Source organism: Lissotriton vulgaris, chromosome 12 (assembly GCF_964263255.1).
Source record: "Lissotriton vulgaris chromosome 12, aLisVul1.2, whole genome shotgun sequence".
Taxonomy (NCBI): Eukaryota; Metazoa; Chordata; class Amphibia; order Caudata; family Salamandridae; genus Lissotriton; species Lissotriton vulgaris.
Window position 1 is genome coordinate 506,541,449 of NC_141700.1, and position 15,546 is coordinate 506,556,994.

Here is a 15,546-nt window from a genome sequence, read left to right on the forward strand (position 1 = left end):
GAAAGTCGACATCTGGAAAATTCTGATGCAGGTCAAGCATCAAATGAAAAAGATCTAGAAATTGTGGTTGTTGATCCAGAGAATGATGAAGATGTTCTAGAAAAAAGAACTGAAAAAGAAACTGTCAGAAGAGAATCAAGATCAGGAGAGTATTGAAAAGCAGATTGGAAGCTGTGAAAGTAGGAACAAAGATTCTGAAACTGGGAAGTTAGAAGTAATTCCAGAAGAGGAGGAGGACGAATTACCAAGTACCAGCTACAGAGATGTTGTTCCTAACGGAGTGAAGCTGCAGAGTAAAGAAGTTCCTAGATACAGAATTGAAATCTCTGAAACTGACTCAGACGAGAGTGATGAAGAGTCTGATATAAGAAAATTCAGAAAAAGGGCTTGGAAAGCTGAATGTAACGAAACCGAGCCTAAGAAGAAACTCTTGAGAAAAGGTGATGTCTGGGCGAAAGAAAATTTGAAGTTGAAGTTGGTGAACAAATCAAAGGAGCAGATTAATGAGATATCAAGTCAGAATAGTGAATCAGATAAAAAAAAGAACACGCAGGAAAGAAAATTGAAGTAATCAGTAGAAAGGGCAATAGACCATTGAAGCCAAATCAGAAGTACAAGTCTCCAGAGTGGGCCTACATTATAATTCCACCAGTAGTTGAGATTAGCAGTAGTAGTCAGGAGGATCTGGAAGAGAACAGTGACAATGATTAGAAATAATTTTCTTTAAGTTGAGGTTTATTTTTGGCATGAGGCTGAAGAAATTGTGTTAGGTGACACAAGGTCGAAGAAATTGTGTTAGCTGGAAACACTTTTATGTGACACAAGGTCGAAGAAAAGCTGTTAGAGGGTTACTAAAAAAAAAATTCAAAAGGGGAGGTGTTTATAGTTTAGAGTATTACTACTACTATTTTCAAATGTTTGTTTAAGTAAAAAAAAAAAAAAAGAAAAATGCCTAATACTGACAATTCAAGGTGTGCTATCCTCAGGAGATGTTGTAAAATGTCTTCTATTTGTGTGATTCGAATCATTTTAGTTTGGTTAATCCTAGCAGTAATTTTTCCTCTTGGTATAGACAAGGAGGATTATAAGGTAAATATGACAAGCAAAGCTGAATCTAAACAAGCTGCTCGTGATGTTGCAGGCAAAACTAACAGGGTTATTGAGCACAAGCCAGAGATCCACCAAGACAGATCTGTTGGTGATTTTTCTACTAATTCATTTTCAAGACTCTTGTCAGAGTATGTAAGAGTCATCGATGTCAAAGATTGTTATGTTTGCGTTAAGCTTCCTACTTCAGTTTCTGAAGGGGTCAAGTATAATATGCTTCCTCTTACTTACGGAATAACATGTAGTGTTATAGCTAGCTTGTTCTATTAAACAGGTCGTCTGGAGTACTATTACTCAGACTTTGATGAAATTTTCGCTAACCTGAAAATTGTACAGAGTCTTAACAAAGTCAGACCTGCTAAACAGATGAGGGAATTCTTTCTGGTGACTAATGAACTCACCTACGAGTATGCTTACAAAAATAATTTAACCTGCAAAATGAGAGATGAAGAAAGATCTTTTCTCAAGTTGGTTGAGGAGAGGAGGGCGATTTACAAAAGAAATGAGATGCTGAAACAGACTAAATCCAAGTTTTGGCAGCTTGAGGATGAAAAGCTTAATGGTGAAAATAGATATGCTGCTATTCACATAGATGATCCTGTTAGTGGAAAATTCTGTATTAGAAGAGACAACACTTTACGACAATTATTTTGTCGGTGCTAGTCAATGTGAGGACACTTATCGTATTGTAGGGGGTTATGGATTTAAAGGTGGTAAGGACCCAATTTTCCCTGGAATTTATTTTATTCGTGGTAACAAAGCATATTTCAGTCTCCCAGACCATTGGTATGGCACATGTTACCTTGGTCTAGTCTTTCCTAAAATTTTCCATGTGGACAGAAATGGGGAAGGTTCATTTGAAATTGGCAAACACCTGAATAGGTACAAGAGAGAAAGCTTTTCTGAGATCATGGGAGATATATTTGGTGCAATAATTCCTGTGGTGGGAATAACCCTGAATGCAACTAAAATTAGAAAGGTTTCCACAATTGTTGACAGATTGTCTACTGATACTGCAAGTGGTTTCCAATTAGTCAATACTGAGCTCATTGCCACCAGAAGCATGGTTATGCAGAACCGACTTGCTCTGGACATTCTCCTAGCAAAAGAGGGAGGAGTCTGTGGGATTTTGCATGTTCAGCATTGCTGCACTTATATCCCAGACAAAAGCCAGAACATAGAGTTGCTTATAAAGAATATCACTGAATTTCACTCAGAAATAGAACCCACGGAAAGTGACAATTTCTCAGAACATTTGGGCAAAAGATTTGAGGCAATTAGGGAATGGTTTGCTGAAATTGGCAGTTCAATCATTGGCAAAGTACTTTATCCTGTAATAATCATTGTTATAGTAACACTTTTGTTAAAAATCAGTTGCATGATTCACAAGAGAAAGAAGCATGTGAGGGAAAAGAAAAGAATTTATAAACTTAGAAAGGCTCAGGAGAAGGAGATAGAAATGGAAGAATTTCGCAGAGCTCAATATGAGAGCTCCAGACAAACTGATGAAACAGGAGTTTAGATTTACTAACACAGAGAGTGTTCATAATATGACATTTCTAAAAGTTAAAATTTTGGGTAAAATCTTTGGGTTATGTTTGGTGATTTAGAAATCACCAGATGAGGGAGTTGATGAAGCGAACTTTTAACATTTATTTAGTTTCCGTTCGCAGACTTAAACTCCCATAATTAATAATGTCGAACTGTGCGGAATGTGCCTAGCTTTGTATAACTTTCATTGCCAAGGACAGGACATAGCGGCGGAAAAACTTGAGCTGAGGAAGCAACAAACTGATTTTTTATTAAATGTTGCAAGTTATTCGGAAGAGCTTGTGTCACACGTAGACAAAGGACAATGCCGCTTTTTAAGAATATGGGTTTTGAATGAGAAGGCGATGACTTCATGGACTGACATTTGACGACCAATCACTTTGCGAGTTGGTCTGTAATTTGTATTCTTTTAGTTAGTTTTAGATAGAGAAAAGTTATAAAACGTGTTCCCTTGGGAGGAGCTTTGTTGGCTCGTTCCTGTTCTCGTGAGATGCTGTCGGACTTTTGACTCACGTAAGACATCTTTGATATTTATATTTTCCCTTTAGGTTTCATTAGTCGAAATAGGGCTTAGGGGATGAGACTCCAAATGCTTTAAATATTTCTCATGCTGATTTTGATTTAAGCTGACGGTCCAATGTGCCTTACTAAATAAAATTATGTTTATTAATTGCAAATTAAAGAATTAATTTCTTGAAAATGCTCTTTGCTTGATAATAAAGTTAATAAAATAGATTTTGAAATGACAAGCTGGACTTGTTCTTTCCGTAATTATTTACCATCGGTTAATCCATTGCCCAAGTTCTGACTTAATTAAATGTTTATTTCAGTGATTTGATTAATTAGGTCATATGATTCAGTTGGTCAATTCATGTCTCAGTCTTTATGGGCCTAGTGTTATAAATATGAATAATGGTGAGTATCGTGGTGTAGAGATGTGCATATGTGACTGAATTTCCTTTGGCCCGCTGGATCACTGGCAAATGGCTCTTACGAAGAGTCTCCCAAGCTCCAGGTCCTTTTACCAAGTCCGCTCAAATTACTCCAACTGGCATAGACTACGGAGGAAAAAACAATGCTCTAGGTTCCACTGTAACACTCGTGATGCCTCTCGAGTAAGCGTCCGTTTCCACACACAGGGCAGACACAGGCTGGGTAACATGAAGCGTCAGAGGCTGTTGGGGGGAGGGGGGGGCTCTTTCCACACACAAAGCTGTTCAGACACTTTGTTCACAAGACTTGCTGTCGAGCCAGGACCATTCCCACACAGGTTGAAGTATGTTGCTGGATTACTCAGAAATGTTCCAGGTGACAGCAGAGTCTTGGGTGATAGAACCACAAACGCCCAGGTTGCAGGCTGTTCAGAAGGTACAGGACAATGGTGGGGCGGCTCAGGGCTTTTCTATGAATTTCAATTGACGTTTTGAAAGACCTTAATGTCCTTTAGTTCCTTAGTTGTCCTTAGTCCACGCATAGGTTCAAGATAGTCATCAAATTGTGGTAAAGGAAGATACAGAGTCCAGCTGTATAGTGGAGTAATCCTTTATTGTAACTTTGTTCTAGGATAAGTGAGTAGGATAAGATAGAAGGTAAAGATGCAGCCCCACCAGGAGCAGGCTTCTCTCAGCTCAGCCTGGGTTGGCCAACTGACACTCTAAACACAGAGAGACACTCAGGCATTCTATGATGTCATGGTACATTCCAACAGAGCAGTACAGTGGAGAATAGCAGAGAGGTTTACTACACGGTGACGGATCATTGGGGTGCTCTGCGATGTTCTTGAAGGTGAGTGGAGGCAGAACAGAAACGGCCTGTTAGGTTTGAGGCCCAGTGGGGGGATAGCCAGGACTTGACATTTTCTGGGCCGTTGGCTGTGTTGTCAGTTGCTGGAGCCTCTGTGGGGGGGGGGCCTGCGGAGAGAGTGATGAGCCCCCCATGGCTCCTGAAGCACTTAGGGTTTTGCTGGAATGAACCCAGGACCCGCAGAATCGCAGTGGCGCAGGACCTTGCTTGTCTGCACTTGGTGCCCTGCCTTCCCCCTAGCCGATGCCTGTTCGCCGGGGCCTGGCTGCTGGAGGGCCCATGGCACACTGCCTCCCCCCTTCTGCCGGGCCGTTCCGGAACCCTAGACTTGTGTTGCTCTTGCCTTTTCACCCTCACGGTTCGGGTGTATCACTGACTCTGGAGGATGGGGCGAGGAAAAATTCTGCCGAAGACTCTGACCCAGACTAAGATGGACCAATACACAATCCCGCCGACTGACCCTCTGGGGCGCCTGGGCGTTCGGCAGAACAGACTCCTGACTTGTTGCCACGGGAGGCGGCAGGTCTGGGTGTGGTCCTAAAGGCCATACAGGACTCCAGGGATGCTGTGGCGTCCAAGGTGGATGGCCTTCGTGTGGATCTTTCTCTGCTGCGCCAGGAAATGTGCAACGTGTTGGACCAGACAATGGAGGTCGAGCAGCAGGTATCCAGTACTGAGGATGAGGTTGCCTCCCTTAAAAAAAAAAGTCCAAGCTGTCAGTCTCACTGAAAATAAATCACAGCATAATAATCTCCACCTTGTGGGTCTGCCAGAGTCCCTGTAGCAGCGAGCCTCGCTGGAGGGTTGGTTCAGGGCATGGGTGCCCGAGAAAAAACTCTCTGCTTCCTTTGTCATTGAGAGGGCGCACCGCTCCATGGCGCGGAGGCACATGATCCTGTGACTGCTTAACTTCAAAGACCAGGTTGTGATCCTGCAGGAGGTCTGTGCCTGTCCAGACCTGCGGTTCGATAACTCCAAAGTCCTATTTTTCCGGATTACACAAAAGCGGTGCAGCATCGGCGGCAGCGCTCTTTCGCTGAAGTAAAGCAAAAACTCTGAGCACTAGACTGGAGCCTAATGCTTCTGTTCCCTGCCCGCCTCAAAGTCTTCTTCCAGGGTCGCGCACTCTTTTTTGACACACCAGATCAGGCTTGGGAATGGGCAACCGAGCAGCAGCCGCTGGAGAGATAGTCCCCTAATTTGCACCTCCTTAGAGGCCCAGTGGAGCATGCTCAGCTGCTGACCCATCGTCGGCAGAGACTTTCCCACTCTCGGAAGACCCAGGTCAAGCGCAGGCCTGGCATGGAAGGCCCTGGCTCGGCTCCTGAGGAAGAAACTGCTTTGCCTCCTGCGTCGCTACTGGTGGTTGAAAACCGTTCGAACACTCCCATGATTTTCCACTCTATTGATCCTGACTTACGCTCCTCTTTTCTACTTTCTGCAACATCATGATTTTTGATGCTAGATATCTCTTCAGGGGATCTTTTTGGTTGGGAAAGGCGGGTCGCGTGGGACCAACCCTCGTGCTGACTGACTGTGCCCCCCCCCCCCCAGGGGGGCCAGGATTTGGGAGACCCCTCTTGAACACCAGTGCCGTCCTTGTTGCGGACTTATTTGCAATTATACCTGTTCAAGGTGATATGTAATGTCAGGCTCTAGATCCTTTTGCTGGGGCACCTAAAGGACACAGACTTTTTCCCTCCTGAGTTTAGGTGTAGTGGGTAACCTTTTTGCGTGACAGATGCTTCCCGGGGTGAAGTGTGGGGTGGGAAGTGTTGGAGGGATGGGTATGTTTGTTGTTTGAGGCAAGCACTAGCACTGTTTATCTGGCACATGTATGGCAGAGCATATTGGGGTCCCAGACCAAAAGCTCACTCCCTGCCCCCCGCAGCTGCTGCCTCCCATTCTAAGCGACACACTATGGCCTCCACTAACCTGATCATTCTCTCTTGGAACATAAACGGCCTGCTGGACCACATCAAGCGTTCCGCCGTGCTGCGGTACGTCAAGCGCCATAGGCCAGCTGTCCTCCTTTTTTAGGAGATCCATTTACTCGGGACACGTTTTTGGGCCGCTTTGGGTACGACATGGTCAATCACCCAAGCTACGTATGCGGCTCCATAGGGGCTGCTATACTGCTGCATACATGTTCCCCCTTGAACTCACTGCGCACCACACGGACTCACAAGACTGTTACACTGGCATTGAGGGCCGTTTAGAAGCTAAGCTTTACAATTTTGTGTCCTGCTATGTTCCCTTCCCACACCCCCCTGCTGCAACCTTCTCTACAGGCACTGCGATCCTTCTTACTGACTCTTTCTATGTACTTCATGGTTGTTGGAGGGGACTTTAACGTGGGTCTGGACCCGAGCTGAATGTCTCCACCCACTCATACCCAGGTAGGCGTGTCTGCTCTGGCCATCTGAACTCTTGGGCTGACTCAGTTAGCCTTTGCCATGTCTGGCACTCCTGGCATCCTGCCCTGCGTGCGTTCCTCTCAGCAGCGCACAGTGCGGAATCCCGCATAGATCTGTTGTGGTTACCGGTCACGGACCTCCTCTGAGTCCACTCTGTATGCATCCTTCCCCGCTTTTTTGTGGGGGTGGTGTCTCAGACCCTCGCATCCCGCCTGGTATGGAGATTCAGTGCTTGGCACTTACAGAACACCGTGTGTGCCTCTTTAGTCAAGTGCAAATTGCAGGCCTTTTTTCAGATTAACACAAGCTCAGTGTAATCAGCTGCAACACTCTGGGCAGCCAGTAAGCTCGCCTGGAGGGGTCATCTTAATAGCTACATCCGCAGATCAGAAATGCAACGTTTGGTGCGGGTGACTGATCTTGAGGGGTGAATAATGTGCTTTGAAGCTGCCCTGCGCAGTCGGGACAGTGGTGACAATCATCTTTTGGCTGTTGCCGGCACGGAGTTGAGACGGGTTTCCCTTGAGGAGTCCAAACAGTATTGGATGGCATCCACGGAGAGGGTGTACGAATCCGGCAAAAATTGGGTAAGCTATTATATTGGCTGGCAACTCACGGTATCTCGGACAGAGTGGTCTCGGGGATCAGAGATTCATCTGGTTGCCTCCGAGAGGAGCTTCAGGCTACAGCCCAAACCTTCACAGGTTTCTATAAGGGGTTGTACTTGTGGGCCCTCCCCCACCCACAGAGGTCGTGAACCCACCTCTAGAGGCATTCCACTGCCATCCGTACCGAGTGCACTTGCCCGAGAGTTGGATTTGGACCTTACACTGGAAGAGGTGAACTCTGCAGTGGTCATCCTCCAGATCAGGAAGATGGCAGGCCCTGACAGGTATCCCATGGAGTACTATAAGGTGTTCTGTGATATCCTTTGTCCTCACCCTCTGAATTTTTATGCAGCTGCTTTGTGCGAGGGGTCCTTTCTGCCGGGCCTCCTAGTGCCAGTGTTTATCTTATCGTCCCATTTCTCTTATCAATACAGACATTAAGTTCTATGCAAAAGCTCTTGCAACCCACTTGGACCGTGCGTTGCCACACTTAGTACATCCGGACCAGTGTGGATTTATGCCAGGCGGCAGCACTCGTCATTGTATTAAGAGGGTCAACGCGGCTCTGTCTAGGACACATGGCACCCTGGTCCTGATGTTGATTGATTTCTTTAAGGCCTTTGATACGGTGGTTTGCGATTTCTCAACGATCCCCAGCCATCCACATCCTTACATTTAGCAAAGTCAGGGTGAGCAGTGTGGACAAGACCATGGTCACCCGAAAACTGCAGCAACGAAGTCCACAGGCAGACATTCTCTGTCAAGGGCCATGCAAATGAGCAACAACCTGAGGCATCAGAGGTGTTCATTGTACCCCACACAGTCATGCTACGGAGAGCACTCCTTCCATCCTCTAGTATGGCCCTTCTACAAAGTTCAGGGCACTACGTGTTCCATCACATACCTTCCCCTGAATGAGGAACCATCTTAGCAATGTTTGGCATGCATATCCAAGCAAGCCCGCAGACATCTGTGGAGTTACTTGTGCATGCTTCGTTTGAGAAGGGTGGTGTTGTCTGAGGCATACACTTCAGAACACTTCTCCGAGCAGGTTCCATCATCCAAGTCCGTAGGTCTGCAGTGAGTGATCCCAGTTGCTGCCAGCAGTGCTGTCACTTTATCTTTGTCTGCCTGACCTCTCTTCAGTGTCTGGGCATGGTCCAGGTGAGTCGGATCATAGCGCCTCCTCCGCAGCACCTACACCCGCCCCCCTGTACAGTAATGCTCCAGCCACTCCCATGCGTCCGTGGGGTTCATGAAGATGTGGGTGTTTCCGTCCAACAATGACTGCAACTTAGCGGGGAACAAGAGGGAGGACCTCAGTCTAGCATCCCAACTACCTCTTGACTTCCAAGAAGGATGCTCTTTTAACCTGCACTGTCGCTGTAAGTCCGGGTATTATCAATAGGAAAGGGCCTGTGTGTGCATGCCTTCTGAAGCAGTGTGCCTTGATAACGGTAATGAACAAATTTGGTCACTACAGATCTCGGCATTCTTGTTTTGTCCGGAGGCTTTGCAGGGCCCTGTGTGCTCATTTTAGGGCAAAGAAAGGAGAAAGTTCATTAGGGACCGCTTGGTTTTTCATCTATTTTTCCAAATAAGCTACAATGTCTTTGCCTTCTCTTCCCTCTGGCAGCCTCCCTATTCGGATATTGTTGGCTGATTGCGACCTTCAGTGTCCTCGGCTACTTCTAAGCTCCTCACCCATTCAGTGAGATCAGCCATTTGTTGCTGCACGGACCGCTGCTTGAGTTTCCCAACAAGTACATTTGTTTCCTTAACCCTGTCCGCTAGCTTGTGATGTTCCGCCCTAAGAAGGCCCAACTCCACTGTCACAGTACCAATCTGTTTCTGTAGCATATTTTTGGTGTCAGCAATGGTGCCAGTATATTATCCAAAGCCATTTGCAGAGCAGAGGAAACATGCTGCAGACCAGGCACAGGTGGCTAGCTTCCTGCAACTTCATGGACCCAGACAGGGCTCCCTGCATCTCCATGGACTGGTCAGGGTCTTTCAGTTTGGGTTTGCCTATTGTCCTGTGCACCACCAGCCTCCCACAGGCTAACCACCAGCCACTACATCCAGCAGGAGCCCAGGTCCGATAGTCAACCTGGGCATGGGGGGTGGGGAGGGAGGGGGGCGGTGGCCAATGCTCCCAGTATGCAGCCAGCCAGGCCCCAAGACGCCCACACCATGTCTAATGGCCCCAACAACAACTTGTCACATGCAGCTGGCCCCTCCCCTCACTGTGAGCCAACTTGCATCCTTGGTATCCACTGATGCCCTCCCAGTCTGCTACATTGGCCCTTCGGGGGGAGAGGGGAACCATGACCATAGGGGCCCCTACGGAACCACCAGGTACAGGCCCTTGCCCATTCAAGAGGCCCTGTATTATGCATGGAATGGCACCAATCCTCTGGGCGCCAGACAGCACCCCAAAGCTCCTGGGACTAGCGGGCCACCTCCCCTCTGTGCAAAATGGCCCACAGGGCGCCCCCAGGCAACACCAAAGAAAGCACTGCCAATCCCCTATACCACCTGGTTCTCCTGCAGGGTGCTGTGCAGGAAATTACTCCTGATCCTTGTCCGAGTCTCCGGCCACACTGATCTGGAGCGCAGCAATTGGCCTCCAATGGAGACAAGGCGTCCCCAGCACTTCCTAGGGGTCTCAGCCTGACACGGAGCACACCAGCTTGGACACAATGCACACCGAGCACCTGCTCCTCCTTAATCCCGCAGGACCCTGCCATTCACCGCTGCTGCTCAGCTCTAGAGTTGCAGCAGATTCCCCGAGCCGTACCGGCCCAGGAATGTACCGTAGATAGCTGGGAAGAAGACTAGAATACCGGATGACTGATTAAGCTGAGGCGGAGCGAGAGCCTCAAATGTCTGCCATCTTCACCAGGGAGTCCACAGACACCAAAGACATCCATGGAAATAGATCTAGGGGGCAACAAGGCCTTATGTTTTGGAATACTACTGCCTCATGAACAAGGATGCAATCTCTACACTTTAATTTAAAGAAAATAAAAAATCTTCATTATTTAAGATTCATGTTGTGGTGATATTCTGACTGCTGGAACCAGTGAGATCTATTTTGCACATTACATGGTTTGTACTGGCACAAGATAGAGGATGGAACCCTGCTTCCCCAGACAGTGGACGTGTACTGCCTGCATTCCTGGAGCTGAAAGGAGAAGTGTGGGATGACAGAGAAAGGGTTTCCCTTTGAAATACTAGGAGAGCCTTTTAGCAGGGGGTTGTGGATTAGCCCTTCCTGTGCATTGCTTTTTGCTTGATGGTAGAGCCAGCAGATTCTGTTAACAGTGCGCAGTTTATAGGCCAATCCTTCCCTTTTGTCTTTTCTTGACTGCTACTTCAGGAAGGCTGATGATGGCAAGGTGCAGAGTCTTCACACTTTGTTGCACCTGCGTTTTGAATACTTCTGCTTGGAGCATGCATAGTCATTACCTGCTGCATGTGAGAGTCAAAACCTTGCACAAAGTCTCAATGTGCATTACAACCAAAAAAGGAATTTAAAAAGAAAACCACACCAAAAAGGTTCTGTGACTTTCAACAGTGGATCAACATCCTGTCTTTAAAAGGAGTCTAAAGGTTGGACCCCACAATCTCACTTTGGTCCAGTTCAAAGTTCTTCTTGACCAAGGAAGAGTGTATTACACAAAGGGTTCAAAGAGCTGCTGTGGATCACCCACAATAGCCACTGGCGCCAGAAGAGTGACCGTCACTGACCTACACAGTGAAGAGGACATGCACTTTTCCTGTGTGCCTGATGTGGTAAACTCCACAATGAAATGACAAATCTAAAGTGACTGCATGTCATCTAGCATTGCTGCAAAAGCCCATGGGACCTCTTCTACTGCTGTCCAATGTGCTGTGTGAACTAGAAAGTCAACAACACCATTGTAGCGGGAGAACGCACACCATAGGCCTGGAGGCCACAACTACTGAAGGAGTGTGACTGCTGCCAAGGCCTGCTGTGCTACTTGCATTCAGGGAGATATGAAATCAGTAGCCATTGTCGCAACTCTGAGCCTGATAACAAGAGACCCTGGCTGTGCGACCACACAGCGCACAACACAAACATCCTCTGTGCTGAGCCAGGTCCCACGGGCAGGGGACACAGGCCATGCTGAAAATCGGGTATATTGTGTCATTCACTAAATAGATCTGAAGGTTAGAAGTAATATTAATTGCAATTGTGAACACTTTTTGAAAGATGCAAACTGAACTAATCCACGGGCTACTGTATCTAGTAGCTGCTCTCATAAGCCAAAACGTTAACTGGTACTTGTGCCAATTATAGCCCTTGAGTTTTCCTACGCTGCTAGAATACAGCAGTAGTGTGGAAACTTTAGCAATTGTACTAGATCACTGTTTTAGGTGGAGAAACTGGGTATAGCCCTTTAGTTCTGTAGAATCCTGTAGCTGAACCTCCATCACAGTGCATAGTGTTTTGTCTTGCTGTGAATTTTAAGTATTTCTCTTTTACTAAAATAAGTATTAATATGAACTGTACTGTATTAGGTCTGTTGTTTTGAGCCTCTGCTCCCCCTCTACCTAAGAGGGCTTGACAACGTGCCCCTGCTATTGGTAAAACTTTATTTGCATAGTTACTTAAAACCATTGCAATGCATACAATTAATACAACCATATTAAAATGTTCCATATTTAAAAGTGAATGCTCCCTCATGAGCGTCGCAACATGAGCTATTGGGTTTCCCACCCTGCTATCAAGAAGCAAGTGTGGATAGGGTGTGTTTAGCCACATTTGCAGAACCATAGTATCATGTACCCCAGGGGCAAATGACCCCAGGCACCATGGTTGTGGTCACATATCTTCTGCATACCCTGTTGCTCCCTATACAGGGTCTGACATGTCTTATGGAAATAAATGGAAATTACTGATACCTCACTTTTTAGAGGTGCAACTGGGAGAAATGGCCTCAAAGGATACAGCTATAGCAGACAACTTGGTCAGAATATATTGCATTAATATAAAAGCTTCTCTGATTCCTTACCTGAGGCAGGGCGCTTGTAATAGTCTGGGAAGAGAGTAGGGTCTGGAGGAATTGGGCCAGAGATCCTAGAGGCGCCCTCGGACATCTCTCCCACCTGGGGAATTTAAAGAGTTTTAACAAATTAGTAGACTCGGGAACCAAGAACGTGGTACGCTGGTTGGCCAGATACTTCAGATGTCTTTAAAACTATTTGCCAATAATTATTCCCTCAAAGAAGACCTAAACAGCACTTTACATAAAGAAAACTTCTATGCTCCAAATAGAAAAACTAACAAAAATGTTTGTAAGCTAAATCGGACTTTGGCCACTGGGCCTAAAAAAATGTATAAGATACAAGTAAATGTATGCAAGACTCGATCAGCAGTGTAATAGGTCTAAGATTAATAGTTGTATCACTAATAAACAATTTGATCTACTATTCATGATCCAGACCTGGTTAACAGGGGATTGATGGTAAATCCATCTTAGATGACATAATACAAGGAAATGTTTTCAATGTACAAACAAGATCATAGTGCTAGAAAGGGAAGAGGAGTGGTGGTAATCCAACTCGGAATCAGTTAAAATTTAAAAAGACATACTGTGATCAGTTCAGGGGTACCGACAATATGTGTTGAAGTTTCAAAAGCAAAAACAATGCCCCCCTTGGCTGTATCCTTGATTATCGATCCCTGCAAATCTCCCTAGAATTCTTCAGCCACCATGAAAAACTGTTTATTCAGTACCAATCACTCCCTTTTTGGCGTTTATAGTGGGCAGTGCCATATTGTGGGCTGAATGCACCAAAAAAGAAGTAAGCACCAAACCCCTCAATATTTGCAATAAGTAAGACTTTAACAGTATGTTCACCTACACAAAAATCTGGTCTCACAATTGACCTAATTTTTAACCAATTTTAAAAATCTGTTTATAGCTTTTATGGATGGACCACTTTTTAATGGTCTTTCACTTTAAGAATAAAAAAAAATCTCAAAGCCGTGAAGAAACAATTCTCCCATTGGAATTGGAAACAAGTGACCCCCGCAAGCTTTCAAATCTCATTTCAACAAGCTTGATAACCATGCTAAAATAAAAATACAACCCAGAGAGGCAGATACTATGCTACAAGAATGTAATACTACTCTAACTAAAACATTGAATACTATTACCCTGATTGAAAAACAACGATAAAAACAAAATATATCACCTCTCTCAGGCATCCTGCAACTCTAAAAGAAAATAAAGACGATTGCTGGAAAAAGCACAGCATCTTCAATAATTATGATGAAACCAATTATATAAAACTGAGGAGGTAATGTTAGCAAAATTAAGAATTTTAGCCATCCAATTAACTCTCATGTCACCCATGTAACTGACGCATAAGTGGAGTCAGGTAAAGTCCTTCCGGAGTTTAAAACGGCAATTAAAAGAACTATATCTAAAAAAAAACTGTTTTGAATCCAGAGGACCAAAGCAACTTTCGGCTAATATTGCTACTACACTACTTATCCAATATTCTTGAGATATTATTAACTACATAACTACCCTTTTGTCGTGAAAAAATGCATTCAGACAAATGCCCAGGCAGGTTTTAGAATGGGCTGTGGAACTGAACCAGTTATCAATTACACATTAGACAACCTAAGATTACTTCAAGACAAGTAATTCCGGAGCAGCAAAACACCTAGCCTCTCTACTGCTTTCGATATGGTCAGCCATAAGATCCTGCTACAATCTCTGATCAAGACTCAAATCAAAGGTATTACCTTTAAACGAATAGAAACAATACAACACCGAGAACACAGGAAGGTCAATTAGGAACTTTAACATCCTCATTCACCTGGCTACACTGGGGCATATTCCAGGGGTCTTCCCCCTCTCTATTGCTTTTTCATAATTATATTTAACCTTTGGCTGTGCTGCCTAATCAGTTCTAGGCGATCACCTATTTATTATGTTGATGATACTCGACCGATAATTAATTTGAATGATGATCCCCACACCCCAGGGTTATCTGTCATTTTGGAAACAATCTATTATTTGAGGAACAATAATTATCTCAATTTAAATCTATCCAAGGAAATGATTTTAGGGGCATTCACAAAGTGAACCTGTGGAATGCTTCGCTGAGATCTCACTCTGTGGAAGACTGCCCAATCCCCAGTTTCCTCGCTTAGACCTAAATATAAAGAAACAACTAGCCATCATCATCCAAATTAGAATCTACCAGGCCCTTTCAAACATTTAGACACAGGTTAATGCAGGTAGCCAACGCCTTTGTGAAATTCCATATGAACTACGGAAGTCGGCCTATCTTGCCTCCCAATAAATTAATCACTTACTGACAAGGGATACAAACTTGTGTAGTTGGAGCAGTCGGTAATCTAACAATATTTATTTGGTTTCTGATCCTCTAACCCTGCTACACTGGCTCCCATTAGAAAAGTGCATTTGCTTTAAAACAGACTGCCTAATGCACACCATCTATTAAAGAAATTGCTTGTTTCTCGTAAAACAATAACAAAGTGTGGCTCCATTAGGAATCTTAGGTCTTGCCTGTAAGACCACTTTCAAAGTTTGCCACACTAAATAAACAAATGGTGAGCGAGATTCTTTAGCGTCTAGGGCACAAACTTATAGAACTCTATCCTTCCGGAATTTCCTCATGTTTCCTATTCATTTTCTCTCCTCTTTGATAAAGTTTAGGCACTCTGTTAAAACCTGGGGGGCTTGTGTTTCCCAAGTAGTCCTTCATTCCTTTCTGTCTTTAAGGTATTATGGCTGGCGCTAAGAGTCTTCTCTATAGTGTATGTCTGCACAAAACAAGCATCCTTAAAAGGTGACTTCAGTAGCATTTTTTTCTTTTTCTATGCATTTTCAAGGCCATCCCAGAGCCTCAAAAATGAAAGGTTATTTCATACTTTATGTAGGTTTTCATAAAGCAAACGGAGTGTTACTATACTTCACATTAAACAACATGAGGGGTGGGATGGCCGGGGCTGAGGAGTATGGAGAGAGTCTGGGAGCAATACTTTAGAA

The 15,546-nt window shown here is 45.0% G+C and overlaps 1 protein-coding gene across 1 annotated transcript in view; it reads right to left on the minus strand.

The window, feature by feature from the left end:
- ENKD1 (enkurin domain containing 1) overlaps window positions 1-15,546 on the minus strand; it is a 126,403-nt gene that overhangs the window by 84,470 nt on the left and 26,387 nt on the right. The window contains exon 2 of the mRNA XM_086946481.1: window positions 12,529-12,622. Within this exon, the coding sequence (XP_086802607.1) occupies window positions 12,529-12,613 (85 nt within the window). The 5' untranslated portion in view covers window positions 12,614-12,622. The remainder of the gene's footprint in view (window positions 1-12,528; window positions 12,623-15,546) is intronic.